At 39.7% G+C, this 20,878-nt stretch overlaps 1 protein-coding gene across 2 annotated transcripts; it reads left to right on the top strand.

Annotated features, from left to right (window-relative positions):
- The first annotated feature begins 1,824 nt into the window (after window positions 1-1,824).
- On the top strand, window positions 1,825-19,962 carry LOC127363465 (flotillin-2a). Of its 2 annotated transcripts, none has more exons than XM_051399915.1 (11): window positions 1,825-2,040; window positions 5,484-5,565; window positions 8,139-8,229; window positions 12,344-12,467; window positions 13,479-13,597; window positions 13,693-13,806; window positions 13,959-14,078; window positions 14,165-14,379; window positions 14,481-14,664; window positions 15,326-15,475; window positions 16,530-19,962. In XM_051399915.1, exons 1-11 carry the CDS (start codon window positions 1,992-1,994, stop codon window positions 16,578-16,580), a joined length of 1,299 nt encoding a protein of 432 aa, XP_051255875.1. In that variant the 5' UTR covers window positions 1,825-1,991; the 3' UTR covers window positions 16,581-19,962. The 2 variants fall into 2 exon arrangements, with proteins under 2 accessions (XP_051255875.1, XP_051255874.1); XM_051399914.1 differs by lacking the exon at window positions 8,139-8,229 and adding an exon at window positions 8,749-8,839 and having other exon boundaries at window positions 1,827-2,040.
- Window positions 19,963-20,878: the final 916 nt, after the last annotated feature.

Raw genomic sequence — 20,878 nt, forward strand, 5'->3', positions numbered from 1 at the left:
GAGTAAGGAGGAGAGGCAGACAATAAAAGGTAAAACAGTGGGGATGAGGGATGAGGGAGACATCAGATAAGAGTAATCCTATAATCCACTTCCTGTTGTGATGAGTATAAGACAAGCTCACATCCATTTTGAAACTGAGCAAACTGATGTCTGCAGCAGCGGTAGAGATGAGCTGGTCTTTTTCTGAAGAATACCAGGATGTCAGTCATCCAACAGCTGCAGGCCATGTACCCTAATCTAAAAGACTTATCCTGGTTGAGCCACATAGAGCTCCCCTAACAGATTGAATGAAATTGAAGGGTGCCAGTATAGCCGTTTAGTTGCTATTGTGCACATCACAATAACAAAACTGAAAAAATCTGATCTGGAACGAAAACCCTGAGTTGGAAGATATAGATTGATGCTAGCATCTGTGCAGTATGAAGAGAAGCATAAAATGACATGGGAGAGATTCTGTTACATACTGGCCATTATGACACTTGTTTGTCTGTGGGCCACCTGCTGGAAGGAGTGGGTACATCCTGACAGTCAGTGTACAACTGTAATACTGTAGCTCAGCTTGAGGGTGAACTTCTTTTTGAAAGAGAGGATGTTGAATTAAAACATCCATGGCTGTCTTTTATTGCCTTCTGCAGGGGTGTTTAATTTTGATAGGGTTGTTCTTGTGGACCGTTACCACCACCCTTACTGGGGCCTAACATTGGCTAGAAGCTCCTGTCTTTGTGAAAGATCGGGGGGCCAGCAGTACACAGGATTTAATGCTCAGGAATGTTTGTGAATGCAGCTTTAAGGTATTGTGCGACCTTGCTAGAGGCTGTGGTGTGGGATATTCACACGCTGGCTGTAGAGGAACAGTATGGAGTTGTGATCTAGGACTAGTCCCAGCCGGTTCCTGCCCTGGAGCATGTCTTGTCCTTTTGTATTGCAGCAGCAGCAGCAGCAGCACTCACGCATGCATCTGTCAGCCATATGGACAACATCAGAAGGACACAGATATGGAGTAATTGAAAAAACAATATACACCTTCATAAACTCAATGAAGCTTAAAGAACTAGAAAATTGCTGCTCACATCATCAATATGTTGAATTATGAAACATGGAGACCCAGCTGCTGAGGTGTAAGAAGTGGCAATCTCTAAAGTTTAGGAATTGCCTGGAAGGTAGTCATGCAGGTTTTATATTCTGATTACAGGTGTTGGTGAAGATCAGGGTGTGCCACATCTTTACTGCATCATTACAGCCCATCAAACTTTACTTTAGGAATGAAGACCAAAGATTATGATTGAGTGTATACTTGCTTCTGTGAATGCAACAGGAGAAAATCAGTACAAACTGCTTTGAATATCTGTGTTTGCAATTGCACTCATCCCCAGGAATGAGAAAAATCAGTTCAAGCTTTTGACTGGATTGTGCTTGTTCTGGTCGCTAAAATACTATACAGATTTCAAAGAGATAATAAAACTGTTACAATCACACTTATCTCTAACCGTGTTAATGATACCAAAGGACATAATTACTAGGTGAGGAGGTCACTAAACACAAGGCTGACTACCACAAACACACGTCTCTCTTAGGAAAATTACAGCATCTCTTGTTTAGGTTGCTTGCGTGATGGGAAATTTAAACAACCACGCCCATTTCATTATTATGATATCGTATCCCTCTGCTGTGGAGGAGGGGCAGAATAGGGGGAGGGGTATCTGATCAGCTTTGTCAAGTGACAGCAAAAGAAGGACAGAAGTGTGACAACGTAACCTTCAAAATTAAATAGAAAAAGCTCGTCCTCCTAAACATTACTTTTATTTTGAAACTCGTAAACGGAAGTGTTACGTCTTGTTACGCCTGATTTGACGCAGGCGTTGCTCGACTCTCGAGTAAAAAAAAAAGAAATCATCGATAAACGCGAGTTGGGCGAAAAAAGAAGGAAAAGCGGTCATATCCCTATTGTATGCTTCGAGTAGGTTTGGATACACGTTTTTTCTGTCGGTAAAATGGGAAACTGCCACACCGTTGGACCAAACGAGGCCCTTGTGGTTTCAGGTAACGTTGAAGCTTTTTGGACGATGTGCTTTAGCTCCTCGAGCCCCTTCCTGGCTCGTGAGGCTCGGTGGAGTGATTATCTTACAAAAGACAAACCTGGAAGAGAGTTGACTCACTCCACTATCTGTTTAATCACAGTGTAACTCATATATGTGTCAAACAGTAGGTCAGAAGACAACATTAAGGGCGTAACGTGCATCAAAAACAGCTAACCACCCATTTGACGTCCCCTCATCCTCCAAAGGAAAAATACTGCAGATTTCCATGTTTTTTTCCCCGCAAGTTTTGATAAGTGTTATAATGTGTCGTTTCGTTTCTGAATAAGAGCAGCTGAGAGACCAGCCATAATCTCGTATAGTACCAATGTGTATGCGTTTATCTTCAGAAATATTTCTGTAACGTTCTCATATTTAATCCACCTGTTTTCTCTCTTTAATATTCTTCTAATGTGTACTACATCGCTGTAATTCATCTTCAGGTGTTCTCTATTCATTTTAGAAGTTGGGGTTATGTTGGTTTTGGTTCCTCTTCCGTTCGTACGGTGTTTTGGTTTTCAGGTTCATGAAACTGCTTTCACTGGTGCAGTTCATCATGATAAAGCTGCCGCAGCAATTATAGAGCAAACTGTAGGAAAAGAGATGTTTATTTAATGTCACATTGTCCTGAACAGTGGTGGTAGGAGATGGTGGTTCTCTGCCGCAGGGGGACTACAGCTAAATGAATTCAATTACAGGGGAAACGCTGTTAAACTCTCCTGCTTCCACACACATCCGCGCATGTCACAGCACAGGACATCTAAGACTTTTATTAATCTGGCGGCGGGAGGGGGATACAAAAGCTTTGACCCCACAGACTCTCTATCTTTATCAGACTCTCTCTTATGTTTAAGGAGTCAAATCTCTGATAACAACACTCATTCTGTACAGTGTGTCGCTAATTTCTATCTTGTCAAGCAATAGTACAATCAAAATAACTTATCCCACATTGTCCGTGGGTCTGATATAGATCCCTGTTGGATCTCAGGGCACACTTTAAGATTTACTGACCTTTGCCTCTGTTTGAAAATCTTGCCTTTTGTTTATTTATAAATGTGGTTTGACAGTCTTGTGATTTAAAAAAAAAAAAAATAAATAAAAAAGGTTTTCAGCACGCTTCTGTAATTGATTCTGTTAGGGCAGTTTTCTTGACTAATCCACTTGTAATGAAGAAAAACAATAACGGGCTCAGGGATTTTCCATTGTGAACAAACATTTTAAGAGCGTGTGAGTTACCACATAGAGGAACATAGATTAGGAGCAGAGTTGAGTGGGTGTGAGCTGATTCCAAAACAGAGTAATTTCACAAATGTGAAAAGAAAGGGCTTTCTGCATTTATAGGAGGTTGTAATTTGTTCTTAAAGAGTGGAGCTTGTTTTACTCTATAAGAATAAAACCATACATCAAGATAACTTATGTTAATCGCAAGATTTTAACTTGTGTAAATTTTCATTCATTCACACAGAGCCCCTCCCCCCGCCACTGTGGCATGAATGCAGCCAGGAATCTTAGTTATGTCCATGGTATACTAGAGTCGCTGGGGTGGGGTGTGTAGTGCCAAACATCTCTATAGGTCCTCTGCCTATTACCTCTGTAGTCAGCCATGATATTTGGCTGGAGCCTGTCCCAGCTACATTCCTGCATTAAAATAGCGCTTCTGGTCTTTACATAGGTAATGTTGGAACAGAACAACAACAACAAAAAATCATAGTATACATTCTGCTGTTAGTCCTATATAAGTATATACACTCACTACTCACAAAAAGTTAGGGATATTCGGCTTTCGGATGAAATTTCAGAATGTTCCCTAACTTTTTGTGAGTAGTGTAACTATAAGTCCATATAGTTACAGACGCTACATATAAGATATTGAATTGTTAGAGGCAAGGCCGAGGGGAAATGTGGCAATCTAAAGACACACATGATGACAGCTCAATAGGTCATCATTATGAACTCAGGCTCAGAGTATTTCTTAGTATTCCGAGTATTCTTTGTTCTTTTCCTGGTTTGCACATTATAATGCTACTGTTTCCTGTGGGATATTGTTCAGTCACACCAGGAAGGTGCATTATTTGTCTAATGTGAAGAATCGCAGAGGCCACTGTTTCAGAGAGTGAGATTTCGCAATAGAATCCCTAAAGAAGTGTCTTTTAACAGCAACTCTGTTGATGGAAATGTTGAGAAAACGTGTTTTAGATGTGGGACAATACGTCCTGCTGTAATTTCTAGTCGTTGGGGAGTATGTGTCAGTAAAGATAGTCCAGCTCCTCCCCCTCCTCTGTCAGTTAACATGTAACAGCTGGGAATGTCACACTAAACACTTGAGATTAAACTATCAGATGGGGGCCTATGAGGGGGAATAACGTGTGCTGCCTAGCCTAATTTACATTTTATCTAGAAAGATCCCACATTCACTGTAAAACTATTGCTATTATAATTTCTATAAGTTGGGAGGGAAATCGGATGTTTCTGTTGTGTTCAGCATGTAGTTAATGTCCCAACAGGACAGTTAAAGGTGTTTATAGTGTATGATTTAGAAAGAAGTGTTTCTGATGTGTTAATGGTCTTAATATAAGCATCATCAGGACAGTTTATTTTATGTATGAGCTGAATAAAGGGTTCACCTTTTAATCACATGAACCACCACAATTAGATAAACCACATGCTGCACTGACATGCTCCAACTTGCTGTTGTGTTGGAGTAGATTTTAATACAATGTGTGTGTGGAGAGAGAGAGAGAGAGAGAGAGAGAGAGAGAGAGAGAGAGAGAGAGAGAGAGAGAGCTAACAGTTTGGGTGCTGTGGTTGGAAGATGGAGTGGTTTTTATGACTTGCTGAGCAGCACATGATCATCTAAACAACGTTAAAACTGGGTCACTGTCTGATCTGGTCTATATCTTTCTATCTCTACACTACTTTGGGTATAATGCCAAATCTGTTGCTATACTTGCATATAGGACTATGTATTAGCATAAATGTATGGGTTTTTTTGGGCTGTTATCTGGTGATATTAGAGGCAGCAGTTGTGGGTTATACATTCAGAAGTTATGGAGCAGCATTAGCATCCATAGCTGCTGTGTGCAGCTGAAAACAGTTCTTTAAGAGTGAGAGTGAACCAAAACAGAAACTCATTATAACTCATTATAAACCTCTGCAAAACCGGGGAGAGCTGCAGATTCAGCTGATAATTCTCATCACTACAAGCAATGCCTTTCACATCGTCAATTGATGCGTCGTTAGTGTAAAATATCGGTTCTAGCCTCTTTTAATGGTTAAACAATACAAATCAAATCTGACTGACATTAACTGATGCTACTACATCACATCGTTTTTGTGTGTGTGTGTGTGTGTGTGTGTGTGTGTTGATTATAACCATGTGACGTCCATTTCATCTGTGTTGTTCCAAAGGTGGCTGCTGTGGCTCAGATCAGAAGACATATGTTGTGGGAGGCTGGGCTTGGGCCTGGTGGCTCATCTCTGACATCCAAAGGTAAGACCTGTCTGCTCTGGCTCCAGACCAAAGAAAATATCAAAGTCTGTTAACCAGTTTGTCATTACATATAATGACAAACTGGTTTGGTCCACAGCAAATCATGTCTTTCCAGTTACGGACACATTTCTCAAGCACCAGGTTTGGGCTGTGTGTCAACATGTAATTAAATGGTAAGGCTAGTGATATTATATGTTTTTCTTATTGTCAACAAATTTGATGAAACAACCAAACCGACAACAAACTGATGGAAGTATTGTATGTGTCAAAAAAGGCCTGTTATACATGTAGCTTATTCCTCTGTGCCATAGAGCTCTATCACATGGGTTCCTTCACAGTGATGAACATGGGCAATGTAGTTTATTTAGACTCGGTCACATATACATTGTCCTGATGCTCTAAATACAGACACCAAATGCGCATTAATCTACGACTAAAAATAGTTCCCACCAAATGCACTGTTCTATTATTGTCGTTGGATTTGTTGACAATAAGATAAATGAATTATGCTGAAACATTTAAGAATAACAAGGGTTTTTGTTCCGTTTTGAAAATAGTAATTTCAATAAGTAGGTATTAAGAATGTCGAAATTTTAAATGAAGTTTTGTGAAACTGCAGATACCCTGAAATGGTTAATTTTTATTAAGATAATGAAAATTAAACAAGGTATTTATGGTAAATAAACAACATCAATATTAAAAATAAATGTTTACCAAATGTGTAAACATAGTGGCCTACGGTCCGCTGCTTTTAAATGCAGCTCTTTACAAACCAGCTTCTGAGAAAAGCTGGAAAGATAAACAGATGGTACTTAATTTGAGGTCAGGGAAAGTTAAAAACATAATATTTACAAATTGATTTGGGGAAAAAACAGTTAACCTTATAATTTGTTGAACTCCCATTCTGACACACTGACACTGAAGCAAAAGAGTTACAAGAAATTACAAATAATTTGCATATGTTATTAATTCGATAATAATTAAGCGAATGTAATTTGGGGTTTGTTTCTGCCATAGCTTAAAACCACATAACAAAAGCTTCAGTCTGATCTCAATCAAGAGATTAAACCTGCAGCTAAAAAAAATAACACTTAAAGGGAGGATGACTTGTTTGTTTGACCTTTGACCTGCTGTAAAGCTTAAAGCTATCTACTGTAAATGTGTAAAATCTCAGACTTGTGGCACTGGGTTCAAAGGTGCTGATTTAATGTCAGTGAAGCAGCTTTTGTTTGCAATGAAACTGTCTACAGAGTAGAGTCTGGGTTGTCATATGACCAGCCTGTGAGACTTTTTCATGTCTGAGTGATCACAAATGTATGTATTTGTGTTACTGTATATTCCTTTTTTGCTTAACAGCCTCAATTGCATGAGGTGTTTTTTCAAAACATCTAGCTATTTCAAACTCTGTGTAAAAGATAGTGTACAGTAATCATATGAAGCTGAAGTAGCCTGTGATAATATTCCTTGTCTCTGGAGCTCCTGGTTTTAATCTATGTGTTATTTGGTGTTTGCCTGCCTCTTTGTTTCTACTTTCCTAACCTGCTTTGCTTTGTATGGTGTCGATCTTACCCCGTCTCAGCCCTAGTGTGTCTCCTTCAGGTTACCCATTTCCCATTGATTGGTGCTCGTTGTCGTTTGTTGCCAGGAAACGTAATGGTAGAGCTCGACAATAAAATAAAGTTAATGCACGGCTGGATTTATAAATCCCCATTTAGAAACAGGCTGTCCCAGGAACCATTTCTAGTCTATTTTTATTCGGCTTTCTGGTCATGTGCAGTTTAGTCAACATTTGCTTTCTTGGATGATAGAAACGGGAGAGATGATCTTGCTCCTCTCCAGAGTAGCAACCACTTGAGCTAAAAGCCCTGTGTGCATAAGCTAGTAGCTGGACACCATTATAAAAACAAGGGGAGGCAGTGTGTCTTCCCGCTCGTGATGCTGTAATCATGTTAATGTCCAGGCCTCTGACTCATTGATCTAATTCTTCTGGAAAGAAGTGGGAGGTGGGGCTGTTAACCAGAGAGTCTCCAAGTGTTGCTGCAATCAGCTTCTCGTGTATTTTGACTACTGACAACAATGAATCCAAGTCAGTATTTATTGTAAAAGAAGAGCTCTGGCTGTTTTATCAGCTCTGAAACATAATCTCACATAAACAACCCATCTGGACGTGTACTGAAGTGGAGCATAATGATTGTAGAGGACATTCCTGTGTAATCTCCATACAAATGTAATCTGAGAGGTGCTGGGTAAAAGAATCCTTTCAACACTGACTTTGAAACTGAGTTTTCACCTTATGGATCATTGTCCCAGTTTACTGAAACATTTATTAACAGATAGAGACGAGAGAAGCTGTGTGGTAACTGATGATTCTCGTTTCGGTTTTGTAAGAGGTGTCACATCATATATGAAAACAGCCTTTGGGGCTAAAACAGGAAAACAGGAGGTCAGGTTGTGTCTTTTACCCCCTCCCTCTTCCCTCTTCCTCTTGACCTTGGTTACTGACATTCCTAACAGCTGTTGTCCAACTTACTGTTTTGCCTCTGCTATTCCCGCCTGCCTGCCTGCCTGCGTAGAATGTCTCTGGAGGTTATGACCATCCTCTGTCGCTGTGAGAATATCGAAACTTCGGAGGGTGTTCCCCTGGATGTGACAGGGGTGGCTCAGGTAATGCATTTCAAAAGACCAAAAAAGAAAAAGCAGTGGCTGGTGCTCGAGACCGAAGGAAGACCCAGGAAAATGGTTCAACTAACAAGCTAACGTCTATGTGTGTTTGTTTGTCTCATCTTCATGGCTTTTTTCCTTCGGCAGTGGCAGGGAGACAATCAGCTGTCACTAACTTGGGCTTCGCCATAAAGCTGAACTCTGAGTCACCTTTGGCAACGGGGTCAATAAATGAAGGCTATAGAAATGGCTAAAAAAATGATTTGAAGAACTCAATGCAGAATACAAATTGAGTCATTTGAATAAAGCTGCAGTTGGAAATAATTCAGACAAAAATTTAAATCCTACAAGATTTGAACTCTTGAAAGCATCTCATTTTGCTCCGTTGTTAGTGATCTGGAGTCCTTGGGTGAATGGTTTCACTTTGTCCTGTTTCTTTCCTTGTGTTCTTGCCCTTCCCTTCATTTGCTTTCCCTCCGAACATGTCAATTTTTATTTTATATTTTTCCACATTCTTCACAGGATAACGCTTGAGATTATGACCCTGCAGCCCAAGTGTGATGATGTAGAGACAGCGGAGGGTGTAGCTATTACTGTCACTGGGGTGGCTCAGGTAAATCACCACACTTTTCTGGGAATGCCAGTTCAGATTCCACTAACCCACACATCCCCACCCTCCTTTTCTCTGAAATCACCCCATAATCACAGCAGAGGTGGTATTTCATACAGAGGGCTCAAGTGAAGATGCACATCTGTATTTTTGACTAAGACACCAAGATAGATACATACAGATGTTGGGTAAAATTGTTGTCTGGATGTTTTTTCCCCTCATATCTGGGCAGAATACAGTTAAACTCATCTGACCGAGCCTGCATTCAGACTGACAGTCGCACTGTGTCAAAAATGCAGCCTCCTTCTTCATTTCATTGAGATCACCGAATTGGCTGAATTCAGTTGGCACTCAGTTGTGTCTGCTAAGCCTTCAATCTAGATTCCTGGTTTGTACTTTATTGTCTCACTGGTACCTTTTTGTTAGCAGCACACACACACACACACACACACACAAATATAACCTCTTGCATTTGTTGACAGTGTAATTTTCAGTCTGAACTCGGTCTTGGTGTGTCAGGAGAAGTCTGTGTAGAGCCTGATGTGCATTTTAGTGTCCGTGTCAGTGGCTTTATTTATTTATTTATTTATTTTTGTGTGATTTTATTTTCTGCTATTTGGTTGTTTGATCCTGTTCACTTTCAAAATGATTATTTTTTTCCTTTTTTTTAATTTTTTTAGATTGAAAGAGAAAATCCACCTTAAATAAGATTCACTATATATTTACTCCACAGTCCATTTGGGTAACTACGGATACATGAAAAGTTGGCAGCATAAAGACCTGGACACTCAATACATAATATAGTATATAAAAACAAGCAAATGATTACAGACAAACTAAATTACAATAGTGAAAGAAAACAACAATGAAAAAATATACTATAAAATAACTATTTCAAACATTCAAAGGGTCAGCAAAGCACAAAGCTTTTAAAACAAGCAGTCAGTTCAGTGCAGCAGGGATTGTAGTAATGGTAGTGGTCTTTTCTCTTGGATGACAGCATTTTCCTACAAGTTTCTGAAGCTGATGGAGACTGTTGGTAGTGAACATTAGGCAAGTTGAAGAAAGGCTCAGTAATCTGCTGTTATGCAATAACACACATCGAACAAACCTTCTGCTTTCCGCGGTTGTTGCGGTCTAGCACAGTGAATGAAACACAGTAAACACAATGCTGTGAGGAATATTATTAAATTCATACACAATACATCTATCTAGTGTTACACTGGTTCTATCAATCCTAAAGTTACTGAACTACAACTCAAAACCTGTGCTGTAACTATCCACGGGGGGACTGTTTGTTACCTTTTGCATCTATTGTAAATCCAGTTTAAGTTAGGCTTTGAGCAACTAACTGAATCCCTACCTCTTGTTAGCTGTTCTTGACCTTGGACCTTCTGTGCAAATGACTGACTATTGGCCACGACAGTCATGGATATCTTGTCTTGAGAAAACGTGTTCTTATAAGTGTTGACTGAGTTCTAAACAAATGTAGTAAAACCTGATTTTCTTTTTTTTTAATGGTGGATTTTCTCTTTAAGAACTTGAAACGTAATATACCACTATTTTCTTGATTTTCGTGCAAACGATATTATTCATTTCCCCTTTTTTTGTCTGCATGCCAGTATTCCTTTCTGTGTTAGAAGAAGATGCCTCATTATCAGTTCTGTATTTTAGCTACAGTCATGCCAATGTTCCTGTGTTTTCCTATATGCATGCTGACAATGAGCCCACTGTTTGGAGCTGAACAGCCCCTCACTCTCACACAGTTCACTTCACAGAGAGGCTCATCATGCCACTGTTTGAATGGTCCAACCTAAGCCCAAGCCATTGTGTAGTGTGTCTCCCATGGCAACAGGAGTTGTGTGTCCTCCTTAAATTTAAGAGACACGTATGTTTAGACTATGAGGAAGGCAGCAAGTTAAAGCAAACCAGAGCAGAATGTTAATTGAAGATACTGTTTTAGCTTCACTATTTCAATTGGATATAAATCACACGCTGGTTTCAATCACATTTTGTCATGTGACTTTCAGTGGGAATATTCTTGTCTACTTTGACGACATACTGGTCAGTTAGCAGTCCATATCAATTGAAGGACGAGACAAATCTATCGCCATTTAAAAAAAGTATTTTCTGGCTCTTGAGGAACAACATAAATAGAGAAAATAGCTCTATTCCAGTACATGTCTTGTACTTCCTGTATCTTAAATGTGCTGTGGGTTTGGGGGAGGAAGGGTAGTGTCATGGATGAGATGGTGGGGTTGGGGTAGGAGGTCAGGAGTTAAGAGCAAGAAATAACCATTGCACACAAGTATTTATTCCAGTCTTGGGCGCGGCGCGGCTCCCCCTGCTGTCTGTTTGAGCTGGCCTGTGTGTGGTTGTTGTGGCTGGCTTGCAGCCTTTTCTGTTTTCAGACATGTGTTTCCTTGGAATGACGTCCATCTTCCCCAACTTTGTGTTGCCCTCATTCTTGTCATGAGTGCATGTTTCAAAAGAAAAATGTGTGCAGACCTCTCGCCTAAGGACCCAGCTCACTCTCTCTTTTTTTTACAGCTCCAGTGGAGTACAACATCACCCATAACCTTCTGTCCTATACCATTTTTTTTTTTTTTTGATTTCCTGACTATATAAGTGGCCTCTCTTACTGTCAGTGTCTGCCCTTGTGTTTGTCTTCAGATCATTACCATTTATTTTCCTTTTGTGTAATTTTATTGTAATGATCCCACTAATGATTTTTTCCTCATTTAATTCTCTCAATTGTAAATGATCCTGTTCATTATTTTTGTAATAGAAACATACAGTAGATTGCTGAATTGTCATTAGCACAAATCTAGCTAAGATGTTGGGATTTCTTCAGTGTAATGATCAATTGAAAGTAGAACTTCATTTACCTGGAATATATCCTTATGCTTAAGTTATCCTTAAGTGTTAAGAGTAATGTTTTCATTACAAGTACATGCTTTACTTGTCATCATAAGCCAAAAAGGAGTTTAATAAATTTACATTGAATACATTTAGAGTCATCAGCCCCCCAGGCTGTTGATTTAGTAGTGTGTTTACAGTCCCCTTTCCTGTATAAATAAAAATTTAAGCAGCTCACCAGTGCAGGGTGTTTTTGCCAAATCAATAGCAATGATGCATGACTATAAGTTTGATGCACTTCAAAACAACCCAGCCTTCGTGCATCCATGTCACTAATGCACTGCAGAGTTTGTAACATCCTTTAAAATTGTATTTGTGATTGATTGATTTCCCATTCAAAATATTATGCTTTCTTTTTTGCTTTAAGCTGTTTTCTATACATTACGGATGTGTACTATAAATGTAAAAAGAAAAGAATGATGTGTGGTAACTTAGAAGGTAGAAAATGATTGTTGGATGCTACCACAAAAGCTAGTATCTGTCATGTTTCCATGTGGGCCACACCCATGTGGGCCTGTATTTGTATTTGTGTGCCTTGTGTTTGTGGATGTGTGTTCAGCTGACGATCTTTGTCCACGTTGGCACCAGGTGAAGGTGATGACAGAAAATGAGCTGCTGGGTTATGCCTGTGAACAGTTCCTGGGGAAGTCAGTCATTGAGATCAAGAGTGTCATCCTGCAGACCCTCGAGGGTCACCTGCGTGCCATCCTTGGTGGGTAGTCTCCCAAAACTTCATTGTCACTGCTTGATTTTGTTTTGTTTTATTTAGGCAGAGAATCTAGGAAAGTAGAGAAGCGGGGGAGACAAAGACAAGATAGCTCCATCAGATCTTCTCTGTCCTCCTCTGTTTTTATTTTTATTTTGGCAACATTAAGTCAAAACATGTAGCAAAATTAGCCACCCAAAAATTGTTTTATCAGTTTCATTCAGTATGAGGTAAGATCCTCACCACGATTGAGTCACTGTCTAAAGCAGTTTTACCAGAGAGGTGGTTGTGTATAGCCTAGAGGCAGGTTTAAGTACTGACTCAGCTTTCCTCAGTTTAATTTCCATTTTGGTAAAACGTGGTTGACTTGAATACAGAGTGTGCTCAACAGGTGTCATAGAGAAGATACCATCATGCACACCAACAAAGTAATCTGGTTCACTCATATGGCAAACAAGAACAAGGAAAGGTCAGATTGATCAAAATAATCACAAGGAAACAGACTGACACAGACATACCTTGCAGCTGCTGCTCCTGTTTATTCAAATACATTGCTGTCACAAACAATGTAGAACTTCCTCTGCGTCAGAGGGTAAAAGCTGTGAAGTGTAGCTTAATTCATTATTGTGTTATATATCAGTTGATTGTAGAGGATAACAATGAGGCTGTATATATCTGACAATGTCGCAGATCATTTGCCCATTGCGCTCTCTTAACATACTGCCCATATTTGTCAATGTCACATCTAAGAGTAGATAGCCTTACATGGAGTCAGCATGTTGAACCGCCATGTTTCTACAGTAGAACAGAACTGACAAACTAAACACTGGCACTAGATAGGGGCGTTCAAGTTTCACAGCCACCGTAGTTTCTCCTTTGCACTTAGAAGGGGAGGTTGAAACGAGTGAGTTGCAATCTGCAACTACACCACTAGATGCCACTAAATCCTACACACTGGTCCTTTTGAGTAACAACTATTGAATGGGAAAGGACTGACCACAGTTTCCATCCTTTTAGGCACCCTGACTGTTGAGCAGATTTACCAGGACCGAGACAAATTTGCCACTCTGGTGCGAGAGGTGGCCTCACCTGATGTCGGCCGCATGGGCATCGAGATCCTCAGCTTCACCATCAAGGTTTGAGACATTGACATGTTCATGTCATCAGTCAATCAGAATATTTGCATAACTAACCATACTGTACCTCCATATTTATTTTTTCCTCCTGACAGGATGTCTATGATAAAGTGGAGTACCTGAGCTCACTGGGCAAAACTCAGACAGCTGCAGTACAGAGGGATGCAGACATCGGAGTGGCAGAGGCAGAGAGAGACGCTGGCATCAGGGTAAGGCCATAAGCTGAATATAAAACTACCAGCAAGTTGGATTTAAAAAACAACCATTCTCTGATTGCTATTAGCTAATAGCTAATATCACATTACCAAACTGCTCCTAATCCGTCTCCCTGTAATTATCTTCTGCACACTGTCTTTTACAGGAAGCTGAGTGTAAGAAAGAAATGATGGACGTTAAGTTCTTGGCCGACACAAAAATGGCCGACTCCAAACGAGAGCTGGAAATGCAGAAAGCTTCCTTTAACCAGGAAGTGAACACAAAGGTATCAAGTTGTATAGCTTAGATTGAATATATCTTCAACAACAAACATGAGAGTAAATATATGAATAAAACCTCCCGCCTCTCTAGAAAGCAGAGGCCCAGCTGGCGTACGAGCTGCAGGCGGCCAAAGAGCAGCAGAAGATCCGTCTGGAGGAGATTGAAATCGAGGTGGTGCAGAGAAAGAAGCAGATCACTATTGAGGACAAGGAGATCGCTCGCACTGACAAGGAGCTCATCGCCACTGTGAAGAGACCTGCAGAGGCTGAAGCCTACAAGATGCAGCAGCTGGCTGAGGGACAGAAGTGAGTGGGACACAGATCACCCTTCAATCCACTGTGCATCATGTCTTGATGTCTCCATACTAAGTCTTTAACGCTTGCTGCTTGTCCAACCCTAACCCCAGGACAAGGAAGGTGCTGACGGCGCAGGCAGAAGCCGAGAAGATCCGCTTCATAGGTGAGGCAGAGGCTGCCTCCATTGAAGCTGTGGGGAAGGCAGAGGCTGAGAAGATGAGGCTGAAGGCTGAAGCCTACCAGCAGTATGGCGATGCTGCCAAGACTGCTTTGGTCCTGGAGGCTCTGCCCAAGGTCTGTGGTTTACGTTTATACACCACTGGTTTTAAAAGATATCACCAACATTTGGGGAGTTTGGTTTATTGGTCTGAATACCCAATGTCTTCATTAGGAGATTGGCACAACAGTCATCTCTGGGTCTTCTTTAAACAGTTTTCTTTTTGCATGAATGCTGAGAATTACACACATATTGTAAAATATTATTATTATAAGTTAATGTCAAACATCAGCAAGCTAATCTTCACCATCAGAGAATTACCTTATGAATCAACTGCATTAAAACAAACTGTCCTATGTAAACAAGAAGAGAAACAATCTGCCATTGTCAAGAGTGCCTTTTCTTATGTTTCCTTATTACACTTGACACGTATACATGTGGATCATTCAAAATTAACCAACCCTTGTGCTTTACAGATGCTACAAGTACTAACTTTCTCACATTTAGGTTAATTTCCCTAGAGTTCTTCACCATGGTGTTTGTTGAAGCATTGACATACACACTGGTCAGATCTATTTATCAGACACTGATGATTTTGGTACCAATACTTTAGTCACAGAGGAAACAGAATTAATGGCAATAAATGTATATAAATACCTGTCAATCCTCAGATATAGACGGTATGAGGAGTGTCTTTGTCAGTGAAATAACAAACAGACGCTCACTGTGTTCCATTAGATCGCCGGCAAGGTGGCTGCACCCCTGTCCAGGACTAATGAGATTGTCATCCTGAGTGGAGACGGCAACCGCGTGACTGGAGAGGTGAACCGTCTATTAGCTGAACTCCCCGTGTCTGTCAACGCCCTCACTGGAGTGGACCTGACTAAGGTGAGTGTTCATATATTTTATCAGACCCCTCCTGTGAATTTTGCCCAATGTTATCCTCAGCACCAGCTGTATGCTTGTATGATTGCTGGAAAATTTGACAGTTTGAATTTCTTAAACAAAAGCTGTTGTTGAGCCGTATATATTTGCTAGAAAATTCCATTGAAATTAGCTTTTCAATGGAATAAAACATTACAACAGCTGACCTGAGGGCACTTAATAGAGCACAAACACCCGCCAACGCTCCTCAAACCTCCATCTTGCCAAGCTGCAGCCTCCATGCTGTTGGTTTATCACTCACGTCTTCAGGGACTTTCCAGCCTGGGAAGCCACATGAAGAATTTTACCACCCACATATGAACAAAGTATAAAAGTTCTTCTTGTGTGAATAGGCAACTGTTCGCTCACACGGTCACCATAACAACTTTAGAAGGTGATATTATGTCTTATGTTTTATTTTCAGCTTGTTCAGCTTGTTCAGCTGCCCCCTCAGTAGCTACAAATTAAATTAATTAAATTAAATTAAGGCAGCTTCAAGAATTTGGTGTAATTACCTTCATTTTTAACCATTTAGTTTTTTCAAATTTTGAACGTATTTGGATGAGCTTTAAGTTATTCTACTGTTGTTTGATGCACCAGAGAGGTTATAATTGATAGTTGTAATGTTTAAATGCACTTTGTGTCTACAGTTGGTGTTATAGAGACATGATACTTGTAAATGGTCATAACTCAAAATAACTGGCCATAATTGGATCAGCTTATCACCAACCCCTTGTTAGTTATGATTGGCCATCAGGGGATGCTAAAGTTTAATGTGTCCATAAAAAAAATACATGTCCTTATATTAGCATCCATGCCCAGCAGCAGTCGCCTGTATTTTCTCCAGAAATTGTCTTTTTCTAGTTTAATATTTCATTCTGAGGTGGTAAATAGCTGTGACAGAGGAACATCACATATAGCTGTGGTTTCTGAATGTGTGACAGCACTGTGAGCTAGGCCCTTATGTTTGTTACTCTTTGTTAAAACTAACTAATCCTTATGTCCTCTGATCCCACAGATTCCTCTGCTCCAGAAAATGGTCAACCCACAGTGCCAGACAGCCATGTGATGAATCAGGCCACAGACTCGTTACTCTGAATCCTTCGACATATATCTGCCTCTAGCATGACAATAGTTTTTTCAGCCTCTAACCCCTTATGCAAATGCCTTTGACCAGAAACACTTGATGCCAATGAAAGAGGTGTTTTATATTTTTAAGAGGTTTTTGATTTTCTAAAGGAAACAAACTAGCTGGGGCCTTACATCTAAAGGACCAGACTGTATGCATCTTGTGTTGTTTTTGTTGTTTTAGACACACTGATTCTTCTCACACTGCCAGGATTATATGCTGCAATCCTGTTCACTCCTACAGGCCATCCAAAGCAGAGCTGGGTATTTTTGAGAGACACACGTCCGAGTTTGCCCGCTTTAAATGTGGTAATTTATAGAAGGAGAAACAACACCGTCTTCAGTACAATGTGCTGGAAAGAGTGGAGGTGTTGTGTCCTCCTGTCTTTTCATCAAACAGTCATTTATCTAATGCTCAGATCCCAGCTAGTAAAGTAGTGTGAAGTAGACTGAACACAGAGTGGATAGGCAGCTTTTATTTTATTTTAATTTTCCTCTTTGTTTTAAAACTCTTATTTGTTAGTTAGTAATTAGTTAGACCTCTGTCTAACTCAGAGAACATAATGGATTACCAAATCGCTGTTACACGTAAGGCTCAGCAGATCTTCACTCACTGTGATTGTAAAATTTACAGTATACTACAATATCAGTGATATTTGAATCACTTGTAGGATAATTCTTACCTCGCGACGTATTGTCTTGTTATCTGTCTTCTTAATTCTGATGTGCAGTGCCTGTTCACCACTCAAGTGCCCAGCCCTTAGGACAGCGGTTTGGCTTTAGTAAGATTTATGTCCGAGTATATCACCGTGTTATAGATGGATGACGTTTAGATATTGTTCCCTGTTCTTCTCACATCTGCTTATACTAACAGTAGTGTTTACTCTTCACTTTTGTCACATGTTTGGACACAGGCAGATATAAACGTTAAGCAAATGCGTAACACAAAGCCATACTTAAAAAAGATTAGCCTTAAAGGATGCCTGTCAGGCTTACTGAACATTTCTTTATTAATCACGTGGTAGAGCATCAGGGTCCATCAGCTTTAATTCATTTTTTTACTTCCTCCTCAGATGTGATAATGTTTCTCAGATGTTTGAAATGTTCACTTTTGCAGACTGTACATATTCACCTCTCTGTTTTTTTTTTTTTTTTTGTTTAGATTTCTTTTTGCATATTTTTGCCTTTATTGGATAGTGACATGTGGAGGCAGACAGGAAATGGAGAAGGGCGGTGGGGCTGGGGGTATGACATGCAGCTGGAATCGGACTGGCTACAGTTGTGGCCATCTGGCATGTGCTGTAAACCATTCGACTACCAAGGCATCCTGTACCTCTCTGGTTTGAAAGTTGCCACTGTATTGCATATCTGACTGCACCCAATCTGCGATGACAAAGCAGGGATTTAATGCCGCATTCAGTCGGTCCGTGACTCATTAAGTTGGAGGATAAGCATGTGATGAGGTGGTACATGGTGTTTGTGAGCGGGAGATCTTCAGTTGGGTAAATGTCAAAGTCGAGCAGTTGGACCAGTTTTCCTGCTGTGACAATTTTTTTTTTGTTTTTTATCGATTGGCTCAGTCTAATTACTACATGTAGTCTGTTACAATCATTTAACCACTGAGAAGATGAAAGCCAGTGTCCAAAGTGATGGTACAGTGTTATATCAGCACTATCTCACACAGTGAGCAGTTGGATTATTCAACCTCTAGATGGCAGGATTTTAACCCATATTGAGTTACTCTCCAAACTAAATAAGCTTGCTGTCGCTGCCTGTTTTTAAATTTAAACTTCATCTTCTTTTATTTACCTCAGTTGTTTTATCCAGCCTGCTTGCTGTGCACACAGTTAGGTTGGGCTACCCCATTTTTTTAATCGTGAATGATCATGAACCACTTTTCATCTGTGACCTTAAATGTGTTTTATTTTGCCACTGACTGTCCTGAAGATATCAGTCATGCCATTTTCCTTATTGTCTGTGAATAAACATGAGGCTTGTGGCTTGTTTGGTCTGAGCAAACTTCATCTTGTTTTTATTTTTGACATGAATGTTATAATTCCCTCGAAGTTCTGATGTGTTTCTGCAGCCGTTTCCCCTCCTGTAAATGCTGGTGTGCTCAGTGCCTGGCTTGCTGCAAATACAATATTATTAATCTGTTGATATATAATATTCTGTACCATAATTTAAATGGCCAGTATTTTTTAACATGTCTGATATCAGTAATTAGTCATTCAACCCTGACAAAGATCCTGATCGTGCATACACTGTCCCATTTTCAATAACTCAGTGCAGCCTGGCAGAGCCCTCAGTTTACAGTTTACACACTGTGGTCTGGTTGGGCCATGGATGTCTTTTTTAACTTAGCTGCATAATAGATGATGTTTTCGTCTTCACTCAGACATCAACGTGGAACCTTTTTATACGCCCGAGTGATAGACCGCACCAGTCCCTGGCAGCCATTAGGCTAGAAAAATACTAAACTAACCGCTTAATTTAGTCTCCGAGCTGATAAATGGAGCAGTTGCAGAATCATTAGACTGTATGAAAGGTGGCGAGTTGCATTATGTTCTTTACATATCGGACCCAGTTAAAATAGCTTGTGAGTGGTTGTTTCCGGTCTGTGAAAAGATACAAATAGCTAAATAAAATGCTTATGATCCTGTTACTTAGAAAAGTAGGGTTTCTTTCTGTACACAGTGCCTTTGTTAAATAATGAGGAGTACATTTATACTTTAATGTTGACTGTGGTAATCATACACTGATGGGTTATTCTATGATAAATATGAGACTAACTTTTAGAATGTTATACATGTATAGTGTTGAGCTGTAAGCTTTCCTCTTTCTACTTGTGTTTTATGTATAATGACATTCTGCAATGCAAATGTACAAGGGAACACAGATATATATATATATATATAGTTAGTTAGATGAGATGTAGCATTTTACAGCTTTTCCTTTGGAATCTGGACCTCTTAAAGTACTGTCATTCATTAAATTGTCCATCATATTTTGTGCCAGAAAATAACAAAATTTCTTAATTTGCATTGACTAATCAGAACGGAGGCAACTTTCTGATACTCCAAGTGGCATTTTAGAGGAGAATGTGGTTAAAGACCAAACAGACCTACGCCTTAACCCTTGTCTTCATCTGTTGTCTATCATAGAAATAATCTATAATCTGTATTCAAATTATAACGTAGATTTATCTTGTGGCTTCTCATGTAACACTGGCCTTTGGACAACTGATCCAGCATGGCATTTTAAGCATGTGTTCATGTTATTCTGTGTTGTGTGCCACCCTATAATAAATGTTATACCACTTCCTTTTGGCCTCGCTGTCTGTCTGTTACGGAATGTTATAGTTTTTTCCAATTGCTAACACACTAAAATTACATGCATAGCACAATTATTTAAACTGACACACAGAGAGCAAAACCTCTTCTCAAGTCTCCAAAACTCTCAACACATTTTCTGCTTTACACACATTTTGCAATTCAAAATGGCCCTTTTTAAATGCACTGAACACGATTCTCTGCATAAGACACAACAATCTGACATAAAGTCACATGTTTGCCATTTCAAAACACTGCCATTCAAAATGACACTACATGAGCTAATTGGCCAATATATGTGCCAGCTGGCCAAACACCTCAATGGTTAACTGTTACCACTTCAATCAGGATGTAAGCACTATTAAAAGACCACTGGTCTTTTATATATATATATATATATATATATATATATATATATATATATATATAGGCCTATATTTTTTCTGCAATTTTTTTTTTCAGTATTTTTTGTCAACATATTGTTATTCACTCCAATGTAAATATATCTGCTGTGCATATGTTGCACTGAGTTGTTTGGTGAAAAATCAAACAATAAGGGGCGCTCGGTTAGCTCAGTGGGCAGAACTGGCAACCCATGTACCAAGGCTGAGTCCCTGCTGCAGCGGCCCAGGGTTCAAATCCAACCTCCGGCCCTGTGCTGCGTGTCATCCCCACTCTCTGTCCCCCCATCCTGTCTGTCTTCAGCTGTCTCTATCATAAAGGCAATAAAAGCCCAAAAAATACTTAAAATATATATATATATATATATATATATATATATATATAAATAACTGTTTCAACAGGATATGTGTGTGTGTGTGTGTGTCTGCAAATATTTCTATGAACAAGTAGCTGGTTAGACAAAAATCTGGTAATATGAATGAAGTGTGTGCCATTTGGTGCAAAA

The sequence above is a fragment of the Dicentrarchus labrax genome, unplaced genomic scaffold (assembly GCF_905237075.1).
Source record: "Dicentrarchus labrax unplaced genomic scaffold, dlabrax2021, whole genome shotgun sequence".
Lineage (NCBI taxonomy): Eukaryota > Metazoa > Chordata > Actinopteri > Moronidae > Dicentrarchus > Dicentrarchus labrax.

Bases quoted from the DNA above. Each gene is read 5' to 3' on its own strand.
- LOC127363465 (XM_051399915.1), top strand. From the start codon at position 1,992: ATGGGAAACTGCCACACCGTTGGACCAAACGAGGCCCTTGTGGTTTCA. The intron at 2,041-5,483 runs GTAACGTTGAAG...GTTGTTCCAAAG, and splicing joins CGAGGCCCTTGTGGTTTCAG to GTGGCTGCTGTGGCTCAGAT. The intron at 15,476-16,529 runs GTGAGTGTTCAT...CTGATCCCACAG, and splicing joins CTGGAGTGGACCTGACTAAG to ATTCCTCTGCTCCAGAAAAT.